Raw genomic sequence first — 24,858 nt, 5'->3', positions numbered from 1 at the left:
ATATGAACTTGTTGCTGGCTGATTGAATCGCCCCCTACATTTGCAGCACGTATCTTCCTCTCCCGAGTTAAATGTGCTGGTGTCTAAGGAAGGCACCTATCGTAGAATCATAGAATCCCTACAGTGTGGAAACAAGCCACTCGGCCCAACAAGTCCACGTCGACCCTCCGAAGAGTAACCCATTCAGACCCATTCCCCCTACCCTATATTTACCCTTGACTCATGCACCTAACCTACACATCCCTGAACACTAGCCAATTGGATCATCAACCTCTTCCCAAACACAATGAAGGAAACTGCCTGTCCCCAGAGTGAGTGTGCTGAGGTACAGTGAGGTCAGATGATTGCTTGCACCCAATCCGACAGCAACAGCAAATTAATGGTCTCCTAGTGAGAATACACTGATCAGGTCCCCAGAACTTTCACCAAGTCTGGGCATTAAATGGTCTCTCATTACTTGCAGAGGACAAACCAGTTTGTTTCACTACAACTCAAAGAAAAAGCAGAATTGGACCCTTACTGAGGTTACATAATGACAACTAACTGTTTTAAAAGCTGGAGTCGGATATGTTCTTTCGAAACATGCTCGCACCAGCTGTCATTGGGTCGAAACTAAAGAAGCTTCTCAGCAACAGCTTTTGGATTGGTTCAAAGTAACAATTCGACCACAAACTGTGAGGAGATGTACCAGACAGGCTCAGAGACCTCCAATCACCTGCCAGAACGTGAGACGTATCTCCCTCCACTAGTTTGCAAGGATAGTGGGGTCAAGGGTGACCTATTGGAAAGGAGGCATGCAGCAGAGGCAAATGATCCGATTGTCTCAATCTCAGTGACAAAGTATCTCCACGAGCTCTTCACATTTATTGTCAGAGGTAAGGACGGAGGAAGCAGGGGAAAGGGAGAGCTCTTCACAAGGACCCAACTGGGATAATACGGTGAGCAATTATAAAGACTCAACACAATATATTTAATTCAAAGTTGATTTACTTGGCTTTTGTGCACAATATTAACCCCTGGAAGTGGGATGAATTTGTGAATAATCACAGAAACAGATCCCAATCAACATGCTTCAGGACTGGATGTGATTACCTGCAAAATCCATCATTGGAGTGACTTGTGAGCTCGCTGGTGTTTCAGAAGACAAGATGACCGAGTGAACTTCTTTCCACACTCGGAGCAGGTGAACGGTCGCTCCCCAGTGTGAACTCGCTTGTGTGACAGCAGGCTGGATGACTGCGTGAATCCCTTCCCACACAGGGAGCAGGTGAATGGCCTCTCCCCAGTATGAATACGCCGATGTACAGTGAGTTCAGATGATGTCCTGAACCCAGTCCCACAGTGAGAGCACATGAATGGTTTCTCATCAGTGTGAACACGTTGATGGGACATCAGTTCCTGGGAACTTTTAAAGCACTTCCCGCACTCTGGACATTTGAACGGTCTCTCGTTAGTGTGAACCCGCTGATGTATCAGCAGGTTGGATAACTGAGTGCATCCCTTCCCACATTCTGAACACGTAAATGGCCTCTCACCAGTGTGAATTCGCTGATGTCTCAGCAAGTTTGACAAGCGAGTAAATCCTTTCTCACATTCGGAGCAGGTGAACGGCCTCTCTCCCGTGTGAATCTGCTTGTGTGTCAGCAGGTTGCAGGAATCAATGAATTTCTTCCCACATTCAGAGCAGATGAACGGTCTCTCCCCTGTGTGAACTCGCTGGTGTCTCAGCAAGCTGGACAACCGAATGAAGCCCTTCCTACACTTGGAGCAGGTGAACGGCCTCTCTCCAGTGTGAATTCGCAGATGTAAAGTGAGTTCAGACGATGATCTGAACCCAGTCCCACAGTGAGAACACTCGAATGGTTTCTCATCAGTGTGAATACGTTGATGGTACATCAGTTCCTGGGAACTTTTAAAGCACTTCCCACACTCTGGGCATTTGAACGGTCTCTCATCAGTGTGAACCCGCTGGTGTATCAGCAGGTTGGATAACTGAGTGCATCCCTTCCCACATTTGGAACACACAAATGGTTTCTCGCCTGTGTGAGCTCGCCGGTGTCTCAGCAGGTTGGATAACTGAGTGAATCCCTTCCCACACTCAGAACAGGTGAACGGTCTTTCCCCAGTGTGGCTACGCTGATGGATTTTGAGGGCAGATGAGTGATTGAATCCTTTCCCACAGTCACCACATTTCCACAGTTTCTCTCCAGTGTTAGTGCATTTGTGTCTTGACAGGCCAGATGATTGGCTGAAGCGTCGTCCACAGGCAGGACACGTGAATGGTTTCTCTCCACTGTCAATGTAGCTTTCTCCTTTCATGTTCAAAGGCTGATGAGTTTCAGACTACATTCAATGGAGTAACTCTGTCAGATCCTGATGTGATGCTTGGTTTCAGTTTCCCAACTGCAAATCCTCCTCTTTAATACTTCTGAAATTAAAACAGAAATGGCAGTTAGAGGGAACATTTAAAAACACTAAAGCAGATAGTTTTCATTCTTTCATGGGATGTGGACATTCCTGGCAAGGTCAGCATTTATTGCTTATTCCTAATTTAACTGCAGAAGGTGATAATGGGCTGCCTTCTTGAACAACTGCTGTCCATGTGCTGTCGGTAAACCCACATTATAAGGGAGGGAATTCCAGGATTTTAACCTGGAGGAATGGCAATATATTTCCCAGTCAGGATGGTAAGTAGCTTGGAAGGTGCTGCCATCTATCTGCTGCCTTTGGTCTTCAAGATGGAAGTTGTTGAGAGTTTGGAAGGTACTGTTTAAGGAGCTTTAGTGAAGTTCTGCAGTGCATCTTGTGGACAGTACACACTGCTGCTTCTGAGCCTGGTTGCTATACAGAGTGGATGTTTACGGATGTTGTATCAGTCATGTGCTGCTCATCAGTTGGATACCTCTGTTCTGGATGGTGTTGAGCTTTTTGAGTGTTGTTGGAATTGCACTCATCTAGTCAAGTGGGAATATTCCATCATTTTCCTGACTTGAGTCTAATAGATGATGGACAGGCTTTGGGAAGTCAAGAAGTGTGTTACTTGCTGTAGAAATCCCAGAGTCTGATCTGCTCTTGTAGCCACAGTATTTGTCTGGCTGGTGCAGCTAGTTTCTCAGAGACTGAGAGCTTTACAGTTTTAAAGAGGCCTTTTGGTCCATCTTGTCAATGCCAGTCATCATGCACCTTTCCACTCTTGTCCCATTTTCCAGAACTTGTTCTGTAGCTTTATGTGCTATGGTGCTTCAAGTGATGGGATCTGAAGAACTCCTAAACATTCTGGTAATTTCTACCTCTACCATTCTTTCAGACAGCAAGTGCTAGATACCCACCACAGTCTTGAGTAAAAAAAATTTCCCTCTAAACCTCCTGCCCTTCACGGATCTCTCTATTCAGAAATTATTCTTTTATTAACCTTGTCTGTGTCCCTCATAAATTTTCCCATCTCAATCAGGTCTGCCTTTAGCCTTCGCTGCTCTAAGGAGAACAACTCCCAGCCCATCTAGTCTCTCTTCATAATGCAAATGCAGGCCCAGGACAGAAAAGTTAACATGAGAGCAAGATGTCCCATTAAGTAACAACGCCTAATTTTTCATTTCAGCATTTTAGAGCCTTGAAGTCAAAATATTGACTCTAATAACTTCCATCACTTTGCCACTGATGGACAGTAAATGACTAGGGCAAGGTCTTGTAGGTGAGAAGGTCTATAGCCTTAAAACTTGTCTTTAAGCATTTAGACTAACATGTAATGCTGAATTATAGAACACATTTACTGCACTAGAAAATAGACAGACAGGAAGGCTCAATAAAAAGCTTAAAGATTGCAAAAGATAGAGACACCTGGGCTTACCAAGTGATAACAGAATGCTGTAAGGCAATTCAGAACATTTGCCTTAGCATCGGTGAATCTGTGTGAACAGGACACCAAATGATAACATTCACAGCCATTCCCTTGTGAAATTAATGACAGTGTTTGATTCTGACCCTAAAACGAAATTAGGTACTATCAAAAACTTTGTGATTAACGGTCAGATGTTGCCAATTATTGTATAATGGATTCTTATTACCCCTTGCAAGCAGGGCAGACAGAGAGAAAAAAAGCTTTGCTGTTACAAAACCCTGACTTGAGTGTTCAAAAGGACACTAAAGAGAGAGAGACAATTTTAGTGCTGAGGCTGTTGAAGCCAGGAGAAAATTAACTCTTAGTGCTTATCGACGATGGATTGAATTTAATTGCATTTTGGGACTTTGATGATATTGAATAGCCATTAAATATAAACTCTGTGAAAGGTAATATTGATGAAGCCCTAACTTACGTTCAGACCACTCTCCAGACCTTGCAGACTGCCCCATTGTCAATTCTATCTAATCAGATCTTACATCTTATTTGAATTCGAGACTAACTAATCGTTTTAAATACAACCTTGCAGTAACATTTCAGCCTCAGGTACAGAATGATTTTGTGCTTAAGATAAAAAGCAGGAATCTGCTCCCAGCTTAAAATTACTCTAAACCTACCATTGAAGAGATTCTGACACAATCTGTCGGGAAGCCATTTTATGGCCAAAAGTTTGCCCTCCTTGCTAAGAAGCCAGTTTGTAAAACAATTGTATCAGACGTGCAAGCTGTGCAAGGTTACTTTACGAACTTTCCAATTAGCTCAGACTGATAGGAGTTTATCTCACTGGTAAGCTGGGTATGTTTGTCCCACCTGATGGAAAGCTCAAGGCCTGTAGGAGTGATCAGTCAAGCACACACAGAGCTGTCAATGAACATTTCTGCCTTACAAATTATTGTCTTTCACTGTTATCTGTCTAATTAAGAACATGCAATGTTTTTGTAAACTTTTGTATAAAGGAAGCCACTTTGTAGCAGTACATTGGAGTAGCCTGATGGGCCACTTGAAGAGCTGGTACTCTACTCTCCTAGATTATTATAACCTAGCTAGTTTAGCTTATAGGTATCAGTATTACGTTGTAACAGTGATGCTATTTGTGAATAAAGGGGATGACTAAAATTAAACTAAACTGTAAGAGGTTTTTATTCCAGACTTCCAAAGGGTACGATCTCCGGGATGAACCAAGAGAGAGAGGCTTACAGGTCTGAGTCCACAAGGGATTCCCTGGGCTGTCTCAAATCTGTACTACCTCTAATTCTACCTCTGGGCCAGAAGTTCAAATCCCTCATGCCCCAGAGGTGTGTCATAAGGCATCCAAACAGGTTGATTAAAAATAACATGAACCAACAGGGTGGTAATTGGCCAGATTGAATTTCTCCCATTTTATGTGGACTGGAAAAACCCCAGCAACTTTTTTCATGGCTGGTTAGATTCCTGTGTTCATGATAAGAATTGTCGCTGTTCTGGAACAGATTAAGCTAGGAGACAGTTAGTACTATCTGAAGAAATATTGTTGGAACACTGTATGAGCCCATAGTCTTTGCAACCTCCAGTGCCTTCAACAATTTTGTGATACTATGTGGATTGAATCTAATTGGGTGAAGACTGGTACCTGGAAATTTGAGAATATCAACAAGAGGCTGAGATGGACCACACTCTCTACCTTTTGACTGATGATACTTATGAATACTCCTCAAATCATGGTTTCTTCCTATCTACCTTTGAGTTATCAGCAAATATACTTTCCATATCTTCAGTCTCTTTGTCCACATTAGTTACATAAATTATGTTGAGGAATCTCGGTGTCCTGGTATGTTACTGTTTACTGCAAGCTACAACACTGGCATTTAAAATTTGCACCTAAGTACATAGGCTTCTGGTTTCACTACAGCATTGATCCTAACATAGATAAAGTGTGGAATTACGACCAAGGAACAAGTGTAGGCCATTTCGATTCTGCTCTGCTCTTCAATAATATAATGATTGATTTGATTTTAACTTCAACTTTGGCACACCCCTAATAATCCTACATCATTCAAAACGTGGAGTGAGAATTATTCCCCTCGTTACCATACTTCAGGCAGTATTTCACACGGGTTGAGTGTCATTAAGTCTTGTCAGACCAGGCTCAAGGGAAATCTGGCAGTATCAACCATCTACAAAGAGACTACAACTTTCCCTGTAGCATTTTTGCCCCCTACAAATATGGCCACCGCGTGTGCATGCTGCCTTTATAAATGTGCGGGTGCACCAATTTGCACGTTGCCCCCTAAAAACATGGCGGCCGTAAAAGCAGACCCACCGACTGCCATCCAGCGGCCAAGGCGCCGTAAACGCGGCACCGCGTGACTCATATTTGTGGTTGGAAGCCCACACTGGTTGTATACGAAGGAGCCTCTCCGATCAGTCACCTCCATTGGCCTTACTCACCCGAAGTCTCTCGCGACTGCGCTGGTTACAAATAACCGACGCTTCTGTGAGTGACAATGCGCATGCCCTGGTTAGTGTCTGGTACTGCGCACGCTCGAGGCGGAAAGGTATTGCACATGCTCCGGTGAGAGGCTGATAATGCGCTTGCGCAAGAATCCTGTCTGAAGTTGGAGCCTCTTCTCTGTGGAAAAGTTTTCTTGTTAACTCTAAAATAATGTGGGTTTTTTTTTCCTGATCCCATTACAATGTGTACCATAGATATAAAATGATTAAGTCAATTAATATAGCAAACAAATGCATGAGATTTGTGTCGTAATTCTATCCTGGATGTGGTGAGTAACAGAAGAGAAAAAGATTGTGTCATGTCAGATGTAAACAGACTGATGGAGTCATGTGAGGTTTTTCCCATTTGGGGAACACTCAAACCCTTTCTCACCTTAACCATCGACTATCAAATCCTTGGAATTTTTAAACTGGAGGATTGACAGGGGCAAAAGCTGAACAGATCTCTTTGCACAGGTAACATATTTGAACAGTCTCCCTCAGTGTCATGATTAGGAGGTGCCATTATTAGACTGGGGTGGGCAAAGTTAGAAATCACACTACACGAGGTTACAGGTTTATTTGGAAGTACTCTCTTTTGGAGCACTGATCCTTCATCAGGTAGTGGGACAGGATCATAAGACACAGAATTTATAGCTCAAGATGTTGTGCTCCTACCCCTCTGACTACCTGACAAAGGAGCAGCGCTCCAAAAGCTAGTACTTGCAGATAAACATGTTGGACTATAAGCTTGTGTTGTGTGATCTTTAATTTTGTCTCTCAGTGTGACCGTGCAATCCTGTCAGTAAGTGGGATGACTGAGTGAATCGATTTTATACATTCTCTGGGTAACAGTCCTATTCTAATAAGGTGTAAGTACAGAATTCAAGAAGGAATGTGAGGGTCTTGAGCAGTTTCACCAAGGAACTGAGGAGATATTGGAGGTTTTTGCAGGGTTAAACGTGGATAAATCCCCTGGTCCAGCTGAGTTGTCTCCCAGGTTGTTGTGGAAGATGAGGAATGAAATTACATGTGCTCTGTCCCAAAGTTTTACTTTCTCCCTAGCCAAAAGAGAGATGCTGGAGGACTGGAGGGAAGCTCATTTAGTTCCACTTTTTAAGAAGGGTGGTAGACATGAACCAGGGAATTACAGTCCAGTGAGTCTCACATCAGTGGTCAAGAAACTGTTGAAAACTGTGAAGGAGGGAATTAATTGCCATTTGTCAAGGCAAGGTTTGATTCAGAATAATCAGCATGAAACTTTCTCAGAGGAAGGTCATAAAGTTACAGTCATTGACGTGTACAGCATGGAAACAGACCCTTTGGTCCAACTTATCCATACCGACCAGATATCTTAAATTAATCTAGTCCCATTTGCCAGCATTTGACCTATATCCTCCAGACTCTTCCTATTCATATACCCATCCTTATGCCTTTTAACTGTTGCAGTTGTACCAGCCTCCAACACTTCCTCTGGCAGTTCATTCCGTGCTCACACCAAACCTCTGCGTGGAAAGAGTTGTCCCTTAGATTCCTTTTAAGTCTTTCCCCTCTCACCTTAAACCTATACCCTCTAGTAGACTGCCCTACCCTGGGGAAAAGACCTTGACTCTTCACCCTATCCATAATTCCCCCCCCCCCCCCCACCATGATTTTACAAACATTTAAGTAATGCCGAATATGTCTGATTAAATGTTTTGAGGAGGTATTCGGGTGTGCAGATGAGGATAATGAAATTAATATAGTTAAATGGATTTCAGCAAAGTCTTTGACATAGAAACATAGAAAATAAATGCAGGTATGGTCCATTTGGCCATTCAATTCTGTACCACCATTCAATATGATTGTGGCTGATCATACACTTTCTCTCCATACCCCTTGATCCCTTTAGCTCCCAACCAGCTCCCTCCTGAATATATCTAATGAACTGGCCCCAACAGAATTCTACAGGTTCACAACTCTGAGTGAAGAAATTCTTCCTCATCTCAGTCCTGAATGGCTTACCCCTTATTCTAAGACTGTGACCCCCTATTTCTGGACTTCCCCAATGTTGGAAACATTCTTCTCACACTCAGCCTATCCAATCCCATCAGGATTTTATATGATTCTATGAGATCCCCCCCCCCCCCCCCCCCCCCACCTCAATTCTTCTAAATTCCAGCGAGTACAAGCCCAGCCGATCCAGCCTTTCTTCATATGCCAGTCCTGCCATCCTGGGAATCGGTCTTGCGAATCTTTACTAAACTCCCTCAATAGCAAGAATGTCCTTCCTCAGACTAGGAGACCAAAACTGTGCACAGTACTCAATGTGTGGTCCCACCAAGGCCCTGTATAACTGCAGGTCAGGCAGCATCCAAGGAACAGGAGAATCAACGTTTCGGGCATAAGCCCTTCTTCAGGAAGGGCCTGAAGAAGGGCTTATGCCCGAAACATCGATTCTCCTGCTCCTTGGATGCTGCCTGACCTGCTGCACTTTTCCAGCAACACATTTTCAGCTCTGATCTCCAGCATCTGCAGTCCTTACTTTCTCCTGAATAACTGCAGCAAGACATCCCGACTCCTGTACTCAAATCCTCTCACTGTGAAAGCCAGCTTTCCTTACTGCCTGCTGTATCTGCATGCCAATCTTCAGCAACTGTTCCACCACTGCACCTCACCAACACAGGTCCCACAGAAAAGCCCATGAGATCCATGGTAACTTGGCAAGTTGGATTCTAAATTAATTTGGTGGTAGGGGACAGAGGATAGTAGTAGAAGCCCGTTTGTGTGACTGGATGAAGGGCTTTTGTCCGAAAAGTCCATTTTCCTGCTCCTCGGACGCTGCCTGACCTGCTGTGCTTTTCCCACACCACACTAATCTTGACTGGAACCCAATGTCAAGTGACATACCACAAGGATCAGTGCTGGGTCCCTTTGTGATATATATAAAGGACTTATAAGAAAATGTGGGGGCAATGGTAAATAAGTTTGGAGATGACATAAGGACTGGCAGGGTGGTTGGTAGGGAGGAAGAAGGTCTTAGGTTCCAGGAGGATAGTGAAGGATTGGTCAGATAAGCAGACCAAAAGTAGATGGAATGTAACCATGAAAACCATGAGTTGATGCACTTTGGAAATAACAAGTCAAGGGAGTACTCAATGAATGTCAGGACACTAGGAAGTTCAGAGGAACAGAGGGATTCTGCATGCTTGTCCACAGATCTCCAAGGTCAGCAGGACAGGTTAAGGCGTACATTTCCCTTTATCAGTCAAGGCATAGGTTATAAGAGCAGGGAGGTTATGTTGGAGCTGGATGATACCTTAGTTGGACCACAGCTGAAGTACTGTGTGCAATCTGGTCACCACATCATGAGGGATGTGATTGCACGGGAGGTGGGGCAAATGAGATTCCGAGGCTGTTGCCTGGGATGGAGAGTTTAGTCATGAAGAGAGGCTGAAAAAGCTCAGGTTGTTTCCTTCAGAGCAGTGGAGGCTAAGAGGGTGTTGATTGAAGTGTGTAGTATTATAAGGGGCAGTGATAGGGTTGACAGAAAGCACCCATTCTCTTAGTTGAAGGGTCAGTAACAAGGAGGGTTTAAAGGGGATTCAAAGAAATGTTCTTCACCCTGAGGGTGGTCGGAATCTGGAAAGTATTGCCTTGGAGGGAGTTAATTTGGGAAATCTCAACTATTAAACAGTACTTGGATGAGAACTTGAGATGTCATAACATTCAAGGCTATGGACCAAATGCTAGAAAATAGGACTTGTTTAGATTGAGAGTCGTTTTTGGTGCTGCAGACTTGATGGGCTGCTCTGTACGATTCTATGATGTAGCTGTGAATTTACAATTCACAGCAGCCTTTCAAGCTTTTGAGGTAATGAGCTCCATACTCTCAAGGTTCTCAGGTTAAAGAAAAGGCAAAATGGGCGCCACTGTGAGAGGAGTTAGGAAGTTGAAATTTCATGCTTAATTTTGTTGTTATTATCACAATTGAAGCATATTCGTAGATTAATCAAAATCTGCTTAACTGTAAGTGAAGTAGCTTTTCATACTGAAATAACATGACTCTGCTTAGCCTCACTTAACAGTGCAAGGCACTATGGGATTGTGAACAGAATGAAGGGAACACATAAGTTTGTGTAAATTGCAAGACTAGTTAGAGATCTGGGTTTACTTCATTTCCATTTCACAAAGCCTGGTTATGAGACCTTGCAACCTTCAAGTTTAAATGAGTGGGGTTTACATTTCCTCGCTTGTTCAGTCCCTCATTGAGAGAAAATGGTGTTATCGACAGAGGAAGACTGGGAGAGAGTTACAATAGAGAGCCAACAGGAGAAGATTGTCTGTCAGTCCTGCACTCTAAAGAGAAAAAACCTTAACGGCTATGTTGGACTCAGATAGCATTCAAACTTAATTTGTCGTTTGTAAAGGAAGAACCAACTATATGGTCTGCCAAGCTTGCAGTTTGAGAAAGATATCAGTTATTGTTTTTCCAGAGTTTTGTTGCAGAAAGTAGTCAGCAGAGTTAGCTCGGAAGCTATCAGATTGCATTTACATGTCTGTTAGCAGTAGATGTCTAAGCTGAGGCATTCACATTTGTGAAATTAAGGTTGCTTTGCCAAAAAGCCTAAAAATATTATCTCCGAGAAATCCTGTTATCTCAGTTGTGTGTGTGTGTGTTTATTAATATTTCAAGCCTCTGGTTAACTGCTATGTTATGATTTGTTTTATATTTTGATGTTCCTGTGGTGTTATTTCCCACTGTGGAGATGGTGGTGTGCAGATAAAGCTGGGTTCTTGCTGTGTAATTTTGTTGCAAAATGCCCCCTTCCAGCTAACCTTCTCTCTTTTATCCCAAGGAACTTCTGTTTGGAAAGATGCCATGTGAAGATCCAAAATGTCTGGGACCAGGAAAGCCTTGAACAAGAACAACCTGCTCTTAGGGTTTAGAAAAGATTTACAAGGATGCTGCCAGGGTTGGAGGCTTTGAGCTATAGGGAGAGGTTAAATCGGCTGGAGCTGTTTTTCCCTGGAGTGTCGGAGGCTGAGGGGTGACCTTATAGAGATTTATAAAATCATGAGGAGCATGGCTAGGGTAAATACATAAGGTCTTTCTCCTGGGATGAGGGAGTTCAGAACTAGAGGGCATATGTTGAGGGTGAGAAAGAAAGATATAAAAGGGACCTAAAGGGCAACTTTTTAATGCCAGAGGTGGTGTGTCTATGGAGTCGAGAGTGTGGTGCTGGACAAGCACAGCAGGTCAGGCAGCATCCGAGGAACAGGAGAATCGACATTTCGGGTAAAAGCCCTTCATCAGGTATGTGTTTGGAAATGAGCTGACAACATTTAAAAGGCATCTGGATGGACGTATGAATAGGAAGGGTTGAGAGGGATATGGGCCAAATGCTGGCAAATGGGACTAGATTAGGTTAGGATATCTGGTCGGCATGGACAAGTTGGACCGAAGGGTCTTGTTTCCTTGCTGTACATCTCGATGACTCTGTAACAGGAAGGGACAAACATGGAAGAGCAGTTTTTCTGTAAACTGGCTTTTTTTTTTCAAACTTGTCGTACCTGAAGGAAAAAAAATGCGTTTGGTGAGGGAAGTTTTTGTCTGGCCGTTCACTTCTACAACAGTGTGTGTTCATGTTTTGTGGGTATCTCATCATTTCGAATTTTACTTCTCAAGACTGTGTCTTGACCGAATGTATAAGGACATCTCCGAATCTCACTCTGTAAACATACTTATGTCTTTGTGTTAGATCGCCAGTGACAGCCTTGTTCTGAAGTAAGGTCCCAAGAATAGAAATATGATTCCAACCAGATAATCTGTTTAGTCATGTCTTTGTGAGATAAATATTGAGCAATTCACCAGGAAGGATTCTCCTGATGTTTGGAAATAACATGATGAATGATCAATGGAGAGAGCTTCCTTTAATGCTCAATTCAATTCTTCAGCTTTTATAAGGTCATTTCCAACAAATCTCCGAATCTCGAGAAAGGAATCTCCTTACTGACTTCTCACCTACCCAGCTGTTTCTAAGCTCCAGCAGAAACAAATGTCACCGACTCAACCTTTCCTCATCAGACAATGTGTTCATTCCAACCATTAGTTGAACATTCTCTGAACCGCTTCCAATAGATTTCCTTAAATAAAGATACCAATACTTCCAGTATTCCAGATGCCCTTTACAGCTGAAGCATAATCTCTTCAATTTTGTATTTAATTTCCTTTGTAATAAACAATAGCATTCTTTGAACTTTCCTGAACATTTGCTGTACCTGTACATCAACATTTTGCAATTTATGCAGGACACCCAGATCTTTCAGGATATGTTTCTCAACCCTATTCTTCTGCCTTCTCCCCATAACCCCCTCATTAATCAAGAACCTATTGCTTTGGGGAAAATCACCAGCCTCGGAGTCAGAGTCGGGGTTCAATGACAGAGTTTATTGTACAAGGAAATATCAGATCTCTAGGGGAGAGAAAGACACCAACAGCACAGTGGTCAGCTACGAGTCTTCTCTCAACCCAGAGCACATGTCAAGATACTTTTATACATTTTGTAATAATAGGTCAGTGATGAGGTTATTTGTAACATGGTTTGTTTATGGTAATCATTGCAGAATCGTTAATAGTTTTGGTGCAGTCATTGTCAGTTCCAGTGCAGCCTTTGTTAATTCAGCACATTCGTTGTCAGTTTCAGAAAAGACATTGTCAGGTTATTAGGATTTCGTATTGAGTCTGTATCAAGCTGTTACCATTTCAATCAAAGGTGTTGGCTGGACCCGGACTCTCCAGCAGGCAGTGTACGCTACTCATGTGTACTCTCTCCCCCACCCGCCTTAAACTAATCAACTAAGTTGTGAGCACATTGTACTGGCATTCTGGAGGCTCCAGGCAACATCTGTATTCGCTCTGCTGTCTTTCTCCATATTGTGGTACGTCAGCCATCTTGTGTGTCAAGTGGCCAACTGATGGCTCAGCGGCCATCTTGTGTGTCCGTGTGCCTAGTGTCACCCTGCCCTGTACCATCTCCCACTTCACTCTCCCCTTTGTGATCAAGGACGCGACTTCGAAGATCTCCCACAGACCACCCAATTCACATGTCGAGGTAGGTCATCTCTGGGAGCTCCTCCTCCCGAGGGGTGTCATGGAGTGCCAGTTTCATTGGGGGCTGTTCCATGGTGACACTCGCTGCTGGTACAGTTCTGGTCAGTAGCATCTTACAGCAGAGCTTTAAATACCAAGGCCCACACAGAATACCAGCGTGAGGAGAACTATCCCATGTGCTAAGTAGGGTCCCCAAGATTTACTTAGCAACCAATTTTGCCAGCTGTCTGTAATTGTGGCTCGCTGTCGAAAACTATCTAGCTGGTCTCGGATAATCTTGATGGCTTCTGTAACGTTAAAAGAGGCATCAGTAACATGGGTGATATAATTGTCACCAATAGTTGTACAAACTCCTCCATGCTGTGCTAATTGATAATCCACCACGTAATGTGTCTGCTGTGTATCGAGTCTGAGTTCAGCCAGCTCTGTATTAATTGTTTCCAGGGCTTTTGAGGTATTATCGCCTCAGATAGTCAGGCCAGATACAAGATCATTTTGATTCTTAGCGCTGACAACCCCTACTGTGCCCCCCCCAAAGATAAAGAATCCATATCCCAATGATGACCCCAAATTGGTGGGGACCTGCTGGTCAGCACGGAACTCCTGACTGACGGAGTGGGTCACTATCTTTCTCTGAATATATCCCCCACTGGGGCATGGTACAGTAGGGGGTGCAATTACCCCTACTGCAAACAGGTTTGGGAGGTCTGGGGTGTCTGTGGCATAAGTCCCCCTAAACAGAAAAACAAATCCCTTTGCCGTCGGTAACGTACATTGTCCTGTCCTTCCATCTGTCTATCCACCCGTATCGCCCCTGATCCCCCGGGCACTCCCTCCCCTGGTAAGAACGGCTATGTCAGTGTGGCAGAGCTGACATGGGTGCCTTTGCACCGACCACATAAGAATTGTCTGCCTGCAATCACATTGAAGCATGCCTGCTTGCTGCAGGTGTAGGTAAACTGTTCCCCAGTGCTTGTACAGTGCTGATAAGTGCACTGTGTCTGGATGCATGAGTCATGTTTTTGGGAATCGATGTAAAAGCACCCCCATCCCTGACCTGTGAAACAGAGTGGGTAATTACAGGGTTTGAAACAGTTGTTCCCTTCCCTCGGCTGAGGGACCCGGCCCCCTGAGCCGATGGTCCTGTCCAGCTGCACACATCTACCCTGATATCCCTGTTTGTATTTCCCTATCTGCCCCTGACACGGCACTCCTGAAGTGTCCACTGCATACAGTTCATAAGGGGTCAACACCGGGGTGGCCTCAAATAGGGATTATACTGATCCCACCAGTGGATTGCAGACAGTACGGTTCCTGTGCATACTTGGGTGGGTTTTATAGAAGAGGTTATCTTCAAATCCTGACACTTAAATACATACAGGTATATACATTTTGCAGTTAAATAAAGTTATCAGTCAAAGTCTTTGTTTTCGTCCAGAGGTACAGTCGTGCTTCTGGGTGGCTTGTCAGTACTCCCCCCGGGATGACCACCGTTCCTGTCTGCACCTGGGGAATGGTCAATGACATTAGTTTGGTCACAGGAGTCTTTAAACGGTATTAGTTGGGTCCAGTGCTTCCATGTGCCTTTCCCTTTAATATCCCCACTTATTACCACATCATATGGCCCATTCCATTTTGGGGCAAAGCCTGGTCTGTCAGGCAATGCTCACACTCGGACACAGCTTCCTGATGCTAGGACCTCAGGGATGATTTCAACTTCCCCTGCTTTGTCCTTTTTGTCCTGTTTATCAATTACAGATTTCCACATCCCTTTCAATTGGGCAGTAAATTCTCTCACATATTGCCGAATTTTGTCTTTAATGGACCCACATCGGTGCTACCTGTGATTATTGTCTCTGGCAATTGCATTGCTCGCCTGGTTATTAATTCATATGGTGTTATCCCAGTTGCCTGATTCATGGTGGCTCTTAATCTTATTAGTATGGCTGGCAGCACTTCAGCCCATGTTCTGCCTGAGGTTGGTATAAGCTGAAAATGTGTTGCTGGAAAAGCGCATGAGCCCTTCTTCAGGAATCTCATTCCCGAAACGTCGATTCTCCTGCTCCTTGGATGCTGCCTGACCTGCTGCGCTTTGCCAGCAACACATTTTCAGCTCTGATCTCCAGCATCTGCAGTCCTCACTTTCTCCGTGAGGTTGGTATAGCCTTAGCTAAAGTAATTTTGAGTGTCCATTCTCACTGCCATCCCTGAGCTCTGGGGTGATAGGGAATTTGAAATTTTTGTCTAATGCATGTGATTGGCAGACAGTCTTCCTGACCTTGCCTGTAAAATGTGTCCCTTGGTCAGAGTCGATCTGGAGGGTTACTCCCACCTCGGGATTACCTCATCCACCAATATTCTGGCTACAGTGGATGTGGTGCAGCTTTTGGGTAGGAATACTTCTACCCACCAGGTAAATTGGTCTATGATGACCAGGCAGGATGTTTTCCCATGGGAGGGTGGTCGTAGCCCTGTAAGATCTATTTGAAGGTGTCTCCAGGGTCCCCTAGGTTTGGACTGTTGTCCCATCCTAACTTTTATGAGTCTCCCTGGGTTATGTTGTGCACAAACCATGCATCTGTGGCAGTACTTGGCCACATCTCCTCCCACTCCCTTCCACCACCACTTTCTCCCTAGGCTTGCTATCATGGCCTCTCTACCTGTATGGGAGAGCCCGTGGTGCAGTTCACACAATATACGTGCTGGTGCCAACACCTTGACTGCTCATCTGCAGACACCATCCTCCCCTTTGACTGCTGCCTGCAGTCTCCATTGCTCTCTCTCTTCCTGCAGGGTAGCATCTTTTGCTATTTCAATAGTGGCTATTGCAGCCTTGTCAATGGCTACTTTTCCTAGGGCTTTCTGAGCTGCTGGGTCTGCTGCCTGGTTTCCTTTGAATTTTAGCAAACTTGGAATTTCTTTTGCTGGTTCCTTTTGATGGGCTTCTATTTTTATTACTGCAGCCTCTTTGGGCTGTTCACTGGCACACAATAGTGCCTGAATTCTTATTTGGTGTCTGATAGGGGCTCCCCCTGCGGTGGTGAACCCTCTTCTACCCCATGCCACCATGTAGTCATGAACTACACCAAAGGCATATTGACTGTCCGCATATAGATTCACGGTTTTTGCTTTTGCTGGATCCAGTGCTTTGGTGAGTACTACCAGTTCTGCTGCCTGTGCAGACTGACTTCCATCAATCGTCCCGGACATAACTGTTTCTAACTTATCATTCACTACAGCCCATCCTGCTCAGGACGACCCTGCTACGTATTTTCATAACCCGTCCACGAAGAGAGTCTCCTCGGCTGTGTCTTTCACTCACCCCCCTATCCTCATCCCCATCTATATCCCCACAGTTGTGCAGTGCCCCTGTGTCTAGAATTCCCTCAGCTGGGTTTTCTCCCGCATCCCTAACTATTACCACGGACCAACTTGGTAAAAGACTGCCTCCCACTTTGCCCTTTTCATATTGGAGACGGCCCTCAGTTTCCCTGTGATTAGCATCTCTACTAGGTATGTTTAGAGTGGGAGGGTGACATTCCTTGTCATTACTCTGGGCTCGCTAACCCTAATGGTCCAAGCAGCACAGTCTAAGGCTGCTATGCACCTGGGCAACCCGGTGACTACTGGCCCTTCTGTAGTTGAGTAGTACCCTACAGTCCTTCTCCTGGTATTGGGTGACCACTGCGGAGTAAAACCCTCCCTCATTATTACAATGGATGTGAAAATCCTTGCTGGGATCTGGTGGCCCTAGCCTGGGGGCCAATATGAGCCAAGTTTAAGCTGACTGTATTCCTCCTCCTGTTTTGGCCCCCAGGTTACAGGTTCCAAGGCAGGCTTGCCTCCTTTAATTAATCTCTGGAGCGGTTCAGCCAATTTTGTGAACTCGAGTATAAAGCTCTGACTGTAGTTGAGTAGTCCCAAGACCTTTCTGACTCCTCTGACAATGGAAGGTCATGGCATCTGTTGGTTTGCCTTGTTGCGATCATTGGGCATTTCTTTGAGTCCCTGCCAGAAGACTGGAGGATAGAAAATGTGGTTCCCCTGTTCAAGAAGGGGAGGAGAGACAACCCTGGTAATTATAGAGTAGTGAGCCTTACTTCAGTTGTTGGTAAAGTGTTATATCTCTTATAAAGGTGATAAGAGATATGATTTATAATCATCTAGAAAAGAATAATTTGATTAGGGATAGTCTGCACGGTTTTGTGAAGTGTAGGTTGTGCCTCACAAACCTTATTGAGTTCTTTGAGAAGGTAACCAAACAGGTAGATGAGAGTAATCCGGTTGATGTGGTGTAAGTGGATTTCAGCAAGGCGTTCGATAAGATTCCCCACAGTAGGCAATTGTACAAAATGTGAAAGAATGGGATTGTGGGAGATATAGCAGTTTGGATCAGTAATTGGCTTGCTGAAAGAAGACAGAGGTTGGTGGTTGATGGGAAATGTTCATCCTGGAGTCCAATTACCAGTGATGTACTGCAAGGGTCGGTGCTGGGTCCACTGCTGTTCATCATTTTTATAAACGACCAAGATGAGGGCGTAGAAGGGTGGGTTAGTAAATTTGTAGATGTCATTGAGGTCAGTGGAGTTGTAGATAGTGACGAAGGATGTTGTAGGTAGTGACGAAGGATGTTGTAGGTTACAGAGAGACATAAATAAGCTGCAGAGCTGGACTGAAAGGTGGCAAATGGAGTTTAATGCAGCCAAGTGTAAGGTGATTCACTTTGGTCAGAGTAACTGGAATGCAAAGTACTGGGCTAATAGTAAGATTCTTGGTAGTGTAGATGAGCAGAGAGATCTCGGTGTCCAGGTACACAGATCCTTGAAAGTTGCCACCCAGGTTGACAGGGTTGTTAAGAAGGCATATGGTGTTTAGCTTTTATTAATGGAGGGATCACGTTCCGGAACCATGAGTTTATGCTACAGCTGTACAAAACTCTGGTGCAGCTGCCCTTGGAGTATTGTGTCCAGTTCTGGTCACTGCATTATAAGGAGGATGTGGAAGCTTTGGAAAGGGTGCAGAGGAGAGTTACTAGGATGTTGCCTGGTATGGAGGAAAGGTCTTATGAGGAACGTCTGAGGGACTTGAGGCTGTTTTTGTTAGAGAAAAGAAGGTTGAGAGATGACTTAATAGAGACATATAAGATAATCAGAGAGTTAGAAAGGGTGGACAGGGAGAGCTTTTTTCCAAGTATGGTGACGGTGAGTACAAGGGGGCATAGCTTTAAATTGAGGGGTGATAGATATAGGACAGATGTCAGAGGTAGTTTCTTTACTCAGAGAGTAGTAAGGGTATGGAATGCTTTGCCTGCAACGGTAGTAGATTCGCCAACTTTAAGTACATTTAAGTCGTCATTGGACAAGCATATGGACGTACATGGAATAGTGTAGGTTAGATGGGCTTCAGATTGGTATGACAAGTCAGCGCAACATCGAGGGACAAAGGACCTGTACTGTGCTGTAATGTTCTATGTTCTAGATAAGGTGTCCCAGCTAAAAGACTTGTGTTTTGCCAATGTTTGCCTTTGTGGGCCTAACTTTTAACCCTGCAGTTGCCAATTCACGTAATACTAGACATAAAGCTTCCTGGTGTCCTGACACAGATTCTGAGGCAATTAGGATATCATCTACATATTGGAGGGCGTTGCTACCCTCTGGTAAATCTATTCTCTTCAGAATGTCACTCATAACCCTGTGAAAAAATAGTGGGGCTGTCGTGGAATCCTTGTGGCAGGCAAGCCCAAGTCTGCTGCCTGTCCCTTACACTATAGAAAGAAATTTGTTCTGGGACTCAGGGTGTAATGGGATAGGCCCGAACCTGTTGGTAAAGACCTTGAGCTCGGGGGCCAAGCTGTTTAAAATGGTGGAGGGGTCTGCTACAATGGGATGCAATTTGGGGGTGACCTAATTTATTCCTGTGTAATCAGTGGTGAGCCTATAGCTCCCATCAGGCTTTATTACTGGCCACGTCGGAGAATTTGTTGGACTTGTGGTTACTTTCAGGATTCCCTGTTTCAGGAGCCCTTTCACTATCCCCCCCAACTGCTTTCTCTACTATGGGTTTTATTGAGTGTTGCCGGTGGGGGATTATGCTCCAGTCGGGGAACCCTTATCGGGTCTGTGTTAACTCGACCTGTATCTGACTTTGTTTCTGCCCATGCTCTGGGGATGGAGGCATAGATGGCTCCGAATCCTCCCTTTTCGAAGTTCCAGTCCCTACTGGTGACTGCAGCCATTTTAGTGGTTTCAAGGTGACTTGTAAGCAAGGGGTAAGGAGTAAGCGATGGGTGGGGAGAAAGCCCAAAAAGAAAGAAGAACAGTGGGCTAGACAAAGGAGTGAATAGGAATCTGGCTAGGAGGATGAATGGGGTCCATCAACCTCTCTCTCTCAGGCATGAGACCATAGCTGGTTCTCGTTTCCCAATGCTGCTGTGTTTTCACACTGTTTGAATTCTCACTTTTCTTATGAGTGAATATCATCAAGATTCTGGGTGTGACGACATAGTAACTGTTTGAAGGAGTTGTCTGCACTAATCCTCATGCCAAGGAATCACAATATTCCTTTTGGTTTCTACAAGAATTGACTGAGAGGTGAAGAGAAAAGAACATCTTTGGTAACATAAGATCAGACAGGGTAAAAGACCTCCACGTGTCCATTTCTCCACTTGTAATTGTTTGTACACGATAGTCGGGGTATGTCCCAGATTTGCTGCTTCCATGATCATGGTCAGAAGTCACATGACACCAGGCTATTGTTTAACAGGTTAATGTGAAATCACAAGCTTTCGGAGCGCTGCTCCTTCGTGAGGTAAACAGAAGCACACAGGCACAGAATCGATAAGCAGAGAGATCAAAAGGTCATACAAATGGTGTGAGTGCAGTGTTGACAGGCTGAATAATAAGTCTGTGTGATTTTAAAGAGTTAACTTGCTCTGCTGACCTGCAGGAAATTGGATGTCCCCAGGCTGATTTGCAGGAAGATTGTAAGGAAATCACATTCCCATCTCTTGGCATTCAAAGCCATTTGCATGGCCATTTTCTAGTTATTCAAAAGCCATTGACATTGTCATCTCCTACTATTTACATTTTCATCCCCTATTCAGAAATCAATAAGAACATTACAGTTGGAATTTGACTACTCCCCTATGGTTGCAAAAAAAATGATTTGCAACAGATTTGACCATTAAGGGATGATTTACATTACATTGTTTCGGAGGGTGAAGTGGTCACCGCATTGTGTCTTGTATGGCGTGTGACTGTGGAGGAATGGCCGGGGGTTGTCTTGTGGGCATTATTGACTGTGATGTAAAGATTTTGTATAAAGGAAGCACTGTTTCTTTTGTTCAGGGAGCTTCCCTGGATACGCTTCACAAACATGGCGAAGAGTGTTCAGGGTTTCTCCAAAGCTTGTATTGTACCGTGCTTAATAAATTTTGCTTGATCACAGAGGTTGGCGCATTGCACTTGCATCAAGTGTGTAAGAAGAACCTCAGGAGAAAAGATCAAAAATGTCAGACAGTGTTGAGTAAAGTGTCAACAGCTGAATAGCAAGTATCGTAAAAGTATCGTACTGGTCATCCTGGAAAAGTAGGAAAGACGATCATTGTCTGGTGTTGCACCATAATCCAATTAATTGAGGCAGAGAGATAACTACAAATAATTGAAACTAAGGTGCCGCTGATAGCCAAGTTCCGTAGCCACGAGGATCGCCTCAACCGTGACCTTGAGTTGTTGTGGTTCTGTTCGCAGAGCTGGGAATTTATGTTGCAGATGTTTTGGCCCCTGTCTAGGTGACATCCTCAGTGCTTGGGGGCCTCCTGTGAAGTGCATCTGTGATGTTTCCTCCCGCATTTATAGTGGTTTGTATCTGCCACTTCCGGTTGTCAGTTCCAGCTGTCTGCTGCAGTGGCCAGTATATTGGGTCCAGGTCGATGTGCTTATTGATTGAATCAGTGGATGAGTGCCATGTCTCTCGGAATTCCCTGGCTGTTCTCTGCTTGGCTTGTCCTATAATAGTAGTGTCCCAGTCGAACTCATGTTGCTTGTCATCTGAGTGTGTGGCTACTAAGGATAGCTGGTCACACCAACTAGCCACGAAACGACATGACAGCTATCCTTAGTAGCCACACACTCCGATGACAAGCAACATGAGTTCGACTGGGACAACACTACTATTATAGGTCAAGCCAAACAGAGAACAGCCAGGGAATGTCTGGGGCCATGGCACTCATCCACCGATTCAATCAATAAGCACATCGACCTGGACCCAATATACTGACCACTGCAGCGGACAGCTGGAACTGACAACCAGAAGCGGCAGAGACGAACCACTATAAATGCTGGAGGAAAGATCACAGGAGCGCTTCACAGGAGGTTCCCAAGCACTGAGGATGTCACCTAGACAGGGGACGAAGCATCTGCAACACAAATTCCCAGCTCGGTGAACAGAACCACAACAATGAGCACCAAGCTACAAATCTTCTCCCAAACTTTGAACCTTGGTTTTATGTCACGCTACATGTAACCCTACACTGTTCTGTATCTGTAAAATCATCCTTACTGTCCTGTTTTGACACCATCACCTTGATAACTTATGATCTATTTACTTTTGTTAGTTTGTACAGTTTTGGATTACTTATTACTTTGGTTACACCCTCAGCATGCAACTCGTGTAACTATCATGTCATTGCAGCCATTTGGTTTGTCTCCAGCACCACCTTATTCTGAATTTATTTGTAATTATCTTTCTCCCTCAACTAATCGGATTATAGGTCACCTTGCTATTGATGTTGACACTTTGCTCACACCATCTAACGCTTTTGATCACCTGCAGAGACTTATTCAACCTGTCGACCTCCACTCACACCATTTGTGTGGTCTTTTGATCTTACTGCATATAAATTCTGTGCCTGTGCGTTTCTCTTCACTTCACCTGACGAAGGAGCAGCAATCCAAAAGTTTGTGATTTCAAATAAACCTGTTGAACTATAACCTGGTGCTGTGATGGCTGATCTTGTCCACCCCAGTCCAACACCAGCACCTCCACATCTCTGATCATGAATACTTGACGCTCTTCCAAATAAGTTTCCTAATTTGCAAAATTAGTATTTGTATTATTCAGGGATCATAATTTCCCTTACATTCTCAAAACATTTCTCTCAGTTAGAACATTACAGCAGAGTACTGGCCCTTTGAGTCTCAATGGTGCGCCAACCTGTAGAACCAATCTGAAGCCCCTCTAACCTACACTATTCCATTTCCATTCATATGTCTATGCAATGACCATTTAAATGCCCTTAACTTTGGTGAGTCTGCTACTGTTTCAGGCAGGAAATTCTGCACCCCTATTACTCTCAGTAAAGAAACTACCTCTGACATCTGTCACCCCTCAATTTAAAGCTATGTCCCTTCGTGCTAGCCATCACCATCGGAGGAAAAAGGCTCTCACTGTCCACACTGTCTAACCCATTGATTATCTTGTATGTCTCAGTTAAATCACCTCTCAACCTTCTTCTCTCTGACAAAAACAGCCTCAAGTCCCTCCGCCTTTCCTCATAAGACCTTCCCTCCATACCAGGCAACATCCTAGTACATCTCCTCTGAACTCTTTGCAAAGCTTCCACATCCTTCCCATAATGCGGTGACCAGAACTGTATGCGGAGAGAGGCTGCACCAGAGATTTGTACAGCTGCAGCATGACCTCATGGCTCTGAAACTCAAACCCTCTACCAATAAAAGTTAACACACCGTACGCCTTCTTAACAACCCTATCAAGCTGGATGGCAACTTTCAGGGATCTGTGTACAGGGACACAGAGATCGTTCTGCTCAAGTTGACTGATCCTAGAGTGTGTCTTTCTCCCTTAAAAATTCTACAAATATCTGATTAGGTTTCTTTCTTGTACACCTAAATTTCAATTGATGCTGAGTCTCCTGACATCTCTGATATGGAAAGTTCTACTCAGACTTTGTGAAAACATTTGCCTGTAAAAAAAATGCCCAAATCAGCACAATAAATCTTGAGTGACTGGAATTCCTTGGCAGTACATTGGGATAGGGGGATGATTCTCACTTTAGGGGCTGTACAGGACAGACATGCAAGATGTGCAGAGTTCAAATCCTGGACAAGCCCCCATTGACTGTTTTTATTCTGGGTGGCTCAGTGGTTGGCACTGCTGCCTCACAGCACCAGGGATCCAGGTTCAATTCCAACCTCAACGCAACTGTGTGTGTGGAGTTTGCACATTCTCCCAGCATCTGTATGGGTTTGCTCCAGTTTCCTCCCATTGTCAAAGGATGCGCAGATTTGGTGGATTGGCCATGCTAAATTGCCCATAGTGTCCAGGGACGTGCATGTTAGTGGGTTAGCCTTGGGAAATACAGTGTTACAAGGATAGGGTAGAAGGGTGGGTCTGGGCGAGATGCTGTTTAGAGGATCGGTGTGGACTCAAATGGACCAAATGACCTGCTTCCACACTGTAGAGATTCTGTGACTACTGGGAGGGGTTAGAGGATGTCAGACCTCCTTTTCAGTTCACATGCTTTAGATACAAACTTAGAACCATTGAATATTGCTGCTTTGACTGTTTCATATGCTGCTGATTGTTGTCCGAGCTGGTGTACAGTCAGAGCTGTACCTGTTGAAATACTCCATAACATTAAGACCCTCTTGGCCATTTTGTCTGTCCAACTACCAGCTCAAATTAGGTAAAATATGTGTTGACTCCTTCCTTTTTAAATTGAGGCACAAATCAATTTCCTCAGTGGAACCATAATCATCTTTCAGACTACCTATTTCTTCCTTCTCTGTTCTAAGTTTTCCTTTGACAAACTCATGTTCTCCAATTTCCTTATCTGAAATCCATTTCATTTTCTCTCTCTCTCTCCATTATTCCATGTTTTTCTTCATCTTCTCATTCTGTTACTCTCCAATTTACATTTTCTTCAATTTCCAGTCTTATTTTTCATTCACCAAGTCCTGTCTTTTTTTCATTTATAGCAGCTAATTCCAACGGAGACACCCTGGTTCTAAGTATCCTTTCTTCCAATTCTAGATGTTGTCTTATGATTTCAAGGATCTTGTCCTTACAATATCTTACGCTAATGTCTACCTTCAATTTTTCTGTTCTCAATTTAGCTTTCACTACAAATTTTAGATAATCCATTGTTATATCTTGCACTGCCAGAAAACTCTTAGCAACATCCAAATCCATTGTTAGGTTTTAAATCCTGCCCACCCCCTACAGTTGCTTCATGTCCCAGAACCATTCCATAGCTTTTAGTTTAACAAGACAGACACAGATCCCTTTTAAAATCGAATTTACTCTGAAATCCCATCAACAGTCCCCAGTTGCCCTCTACTTGTTATGATCCCAGCTGATGTTATTGTTGGAGAAGCCA

At 44.2% G+C, this 24,858-nt stretch overlaps 1 protein-coding gene across 1 annotated transcript in view; it reads right to left on the bottom strand.

Annotated features, from left to right (window-relative positions):
• The window catches only part of LOC140456889 (uncharacterized), a 115,852-nt gene that overhangs the window by 70,364 nt on the left and 20,630 nt on the right, over positions 1-24,858 (bottom strand). The window contains exon 2 of the mRNA XM_072550798.1: positions 1,112-2,428. Coding sequence (XP_072406899.1) covers positions 1,112-2,319 — 1,208 coding nt within the window. The 5' untranslated portion in view covers positions 2,320-2,428. The remainder of the gene's footprint in view (positions 1-1,111; positions 2,429-24,858) is intronic.

The sequence above is a fragment of the Chiloscyllium punctatum genome, chromosome 31 (genome assembly GCF_047496795.1).
Source record: "Chiloscyllium punctatum isolate Juve2018m chromosome 31, sChiPun1.3, whole genome shotgun sequence".
NCBI classification, from domain to species: Eukaryota; Metazoa; Chordata; class Chondrichthyes; order Orectolobiformes; family Hemiscylliidae; genus Chiloscyllium; species Chiloscyllium punctatum.
The sequence above is the reverse complement of the archived record's forward strand: the minus strand, read 5'-3'. Positions and strand labels throughout refer to the sequence as shown.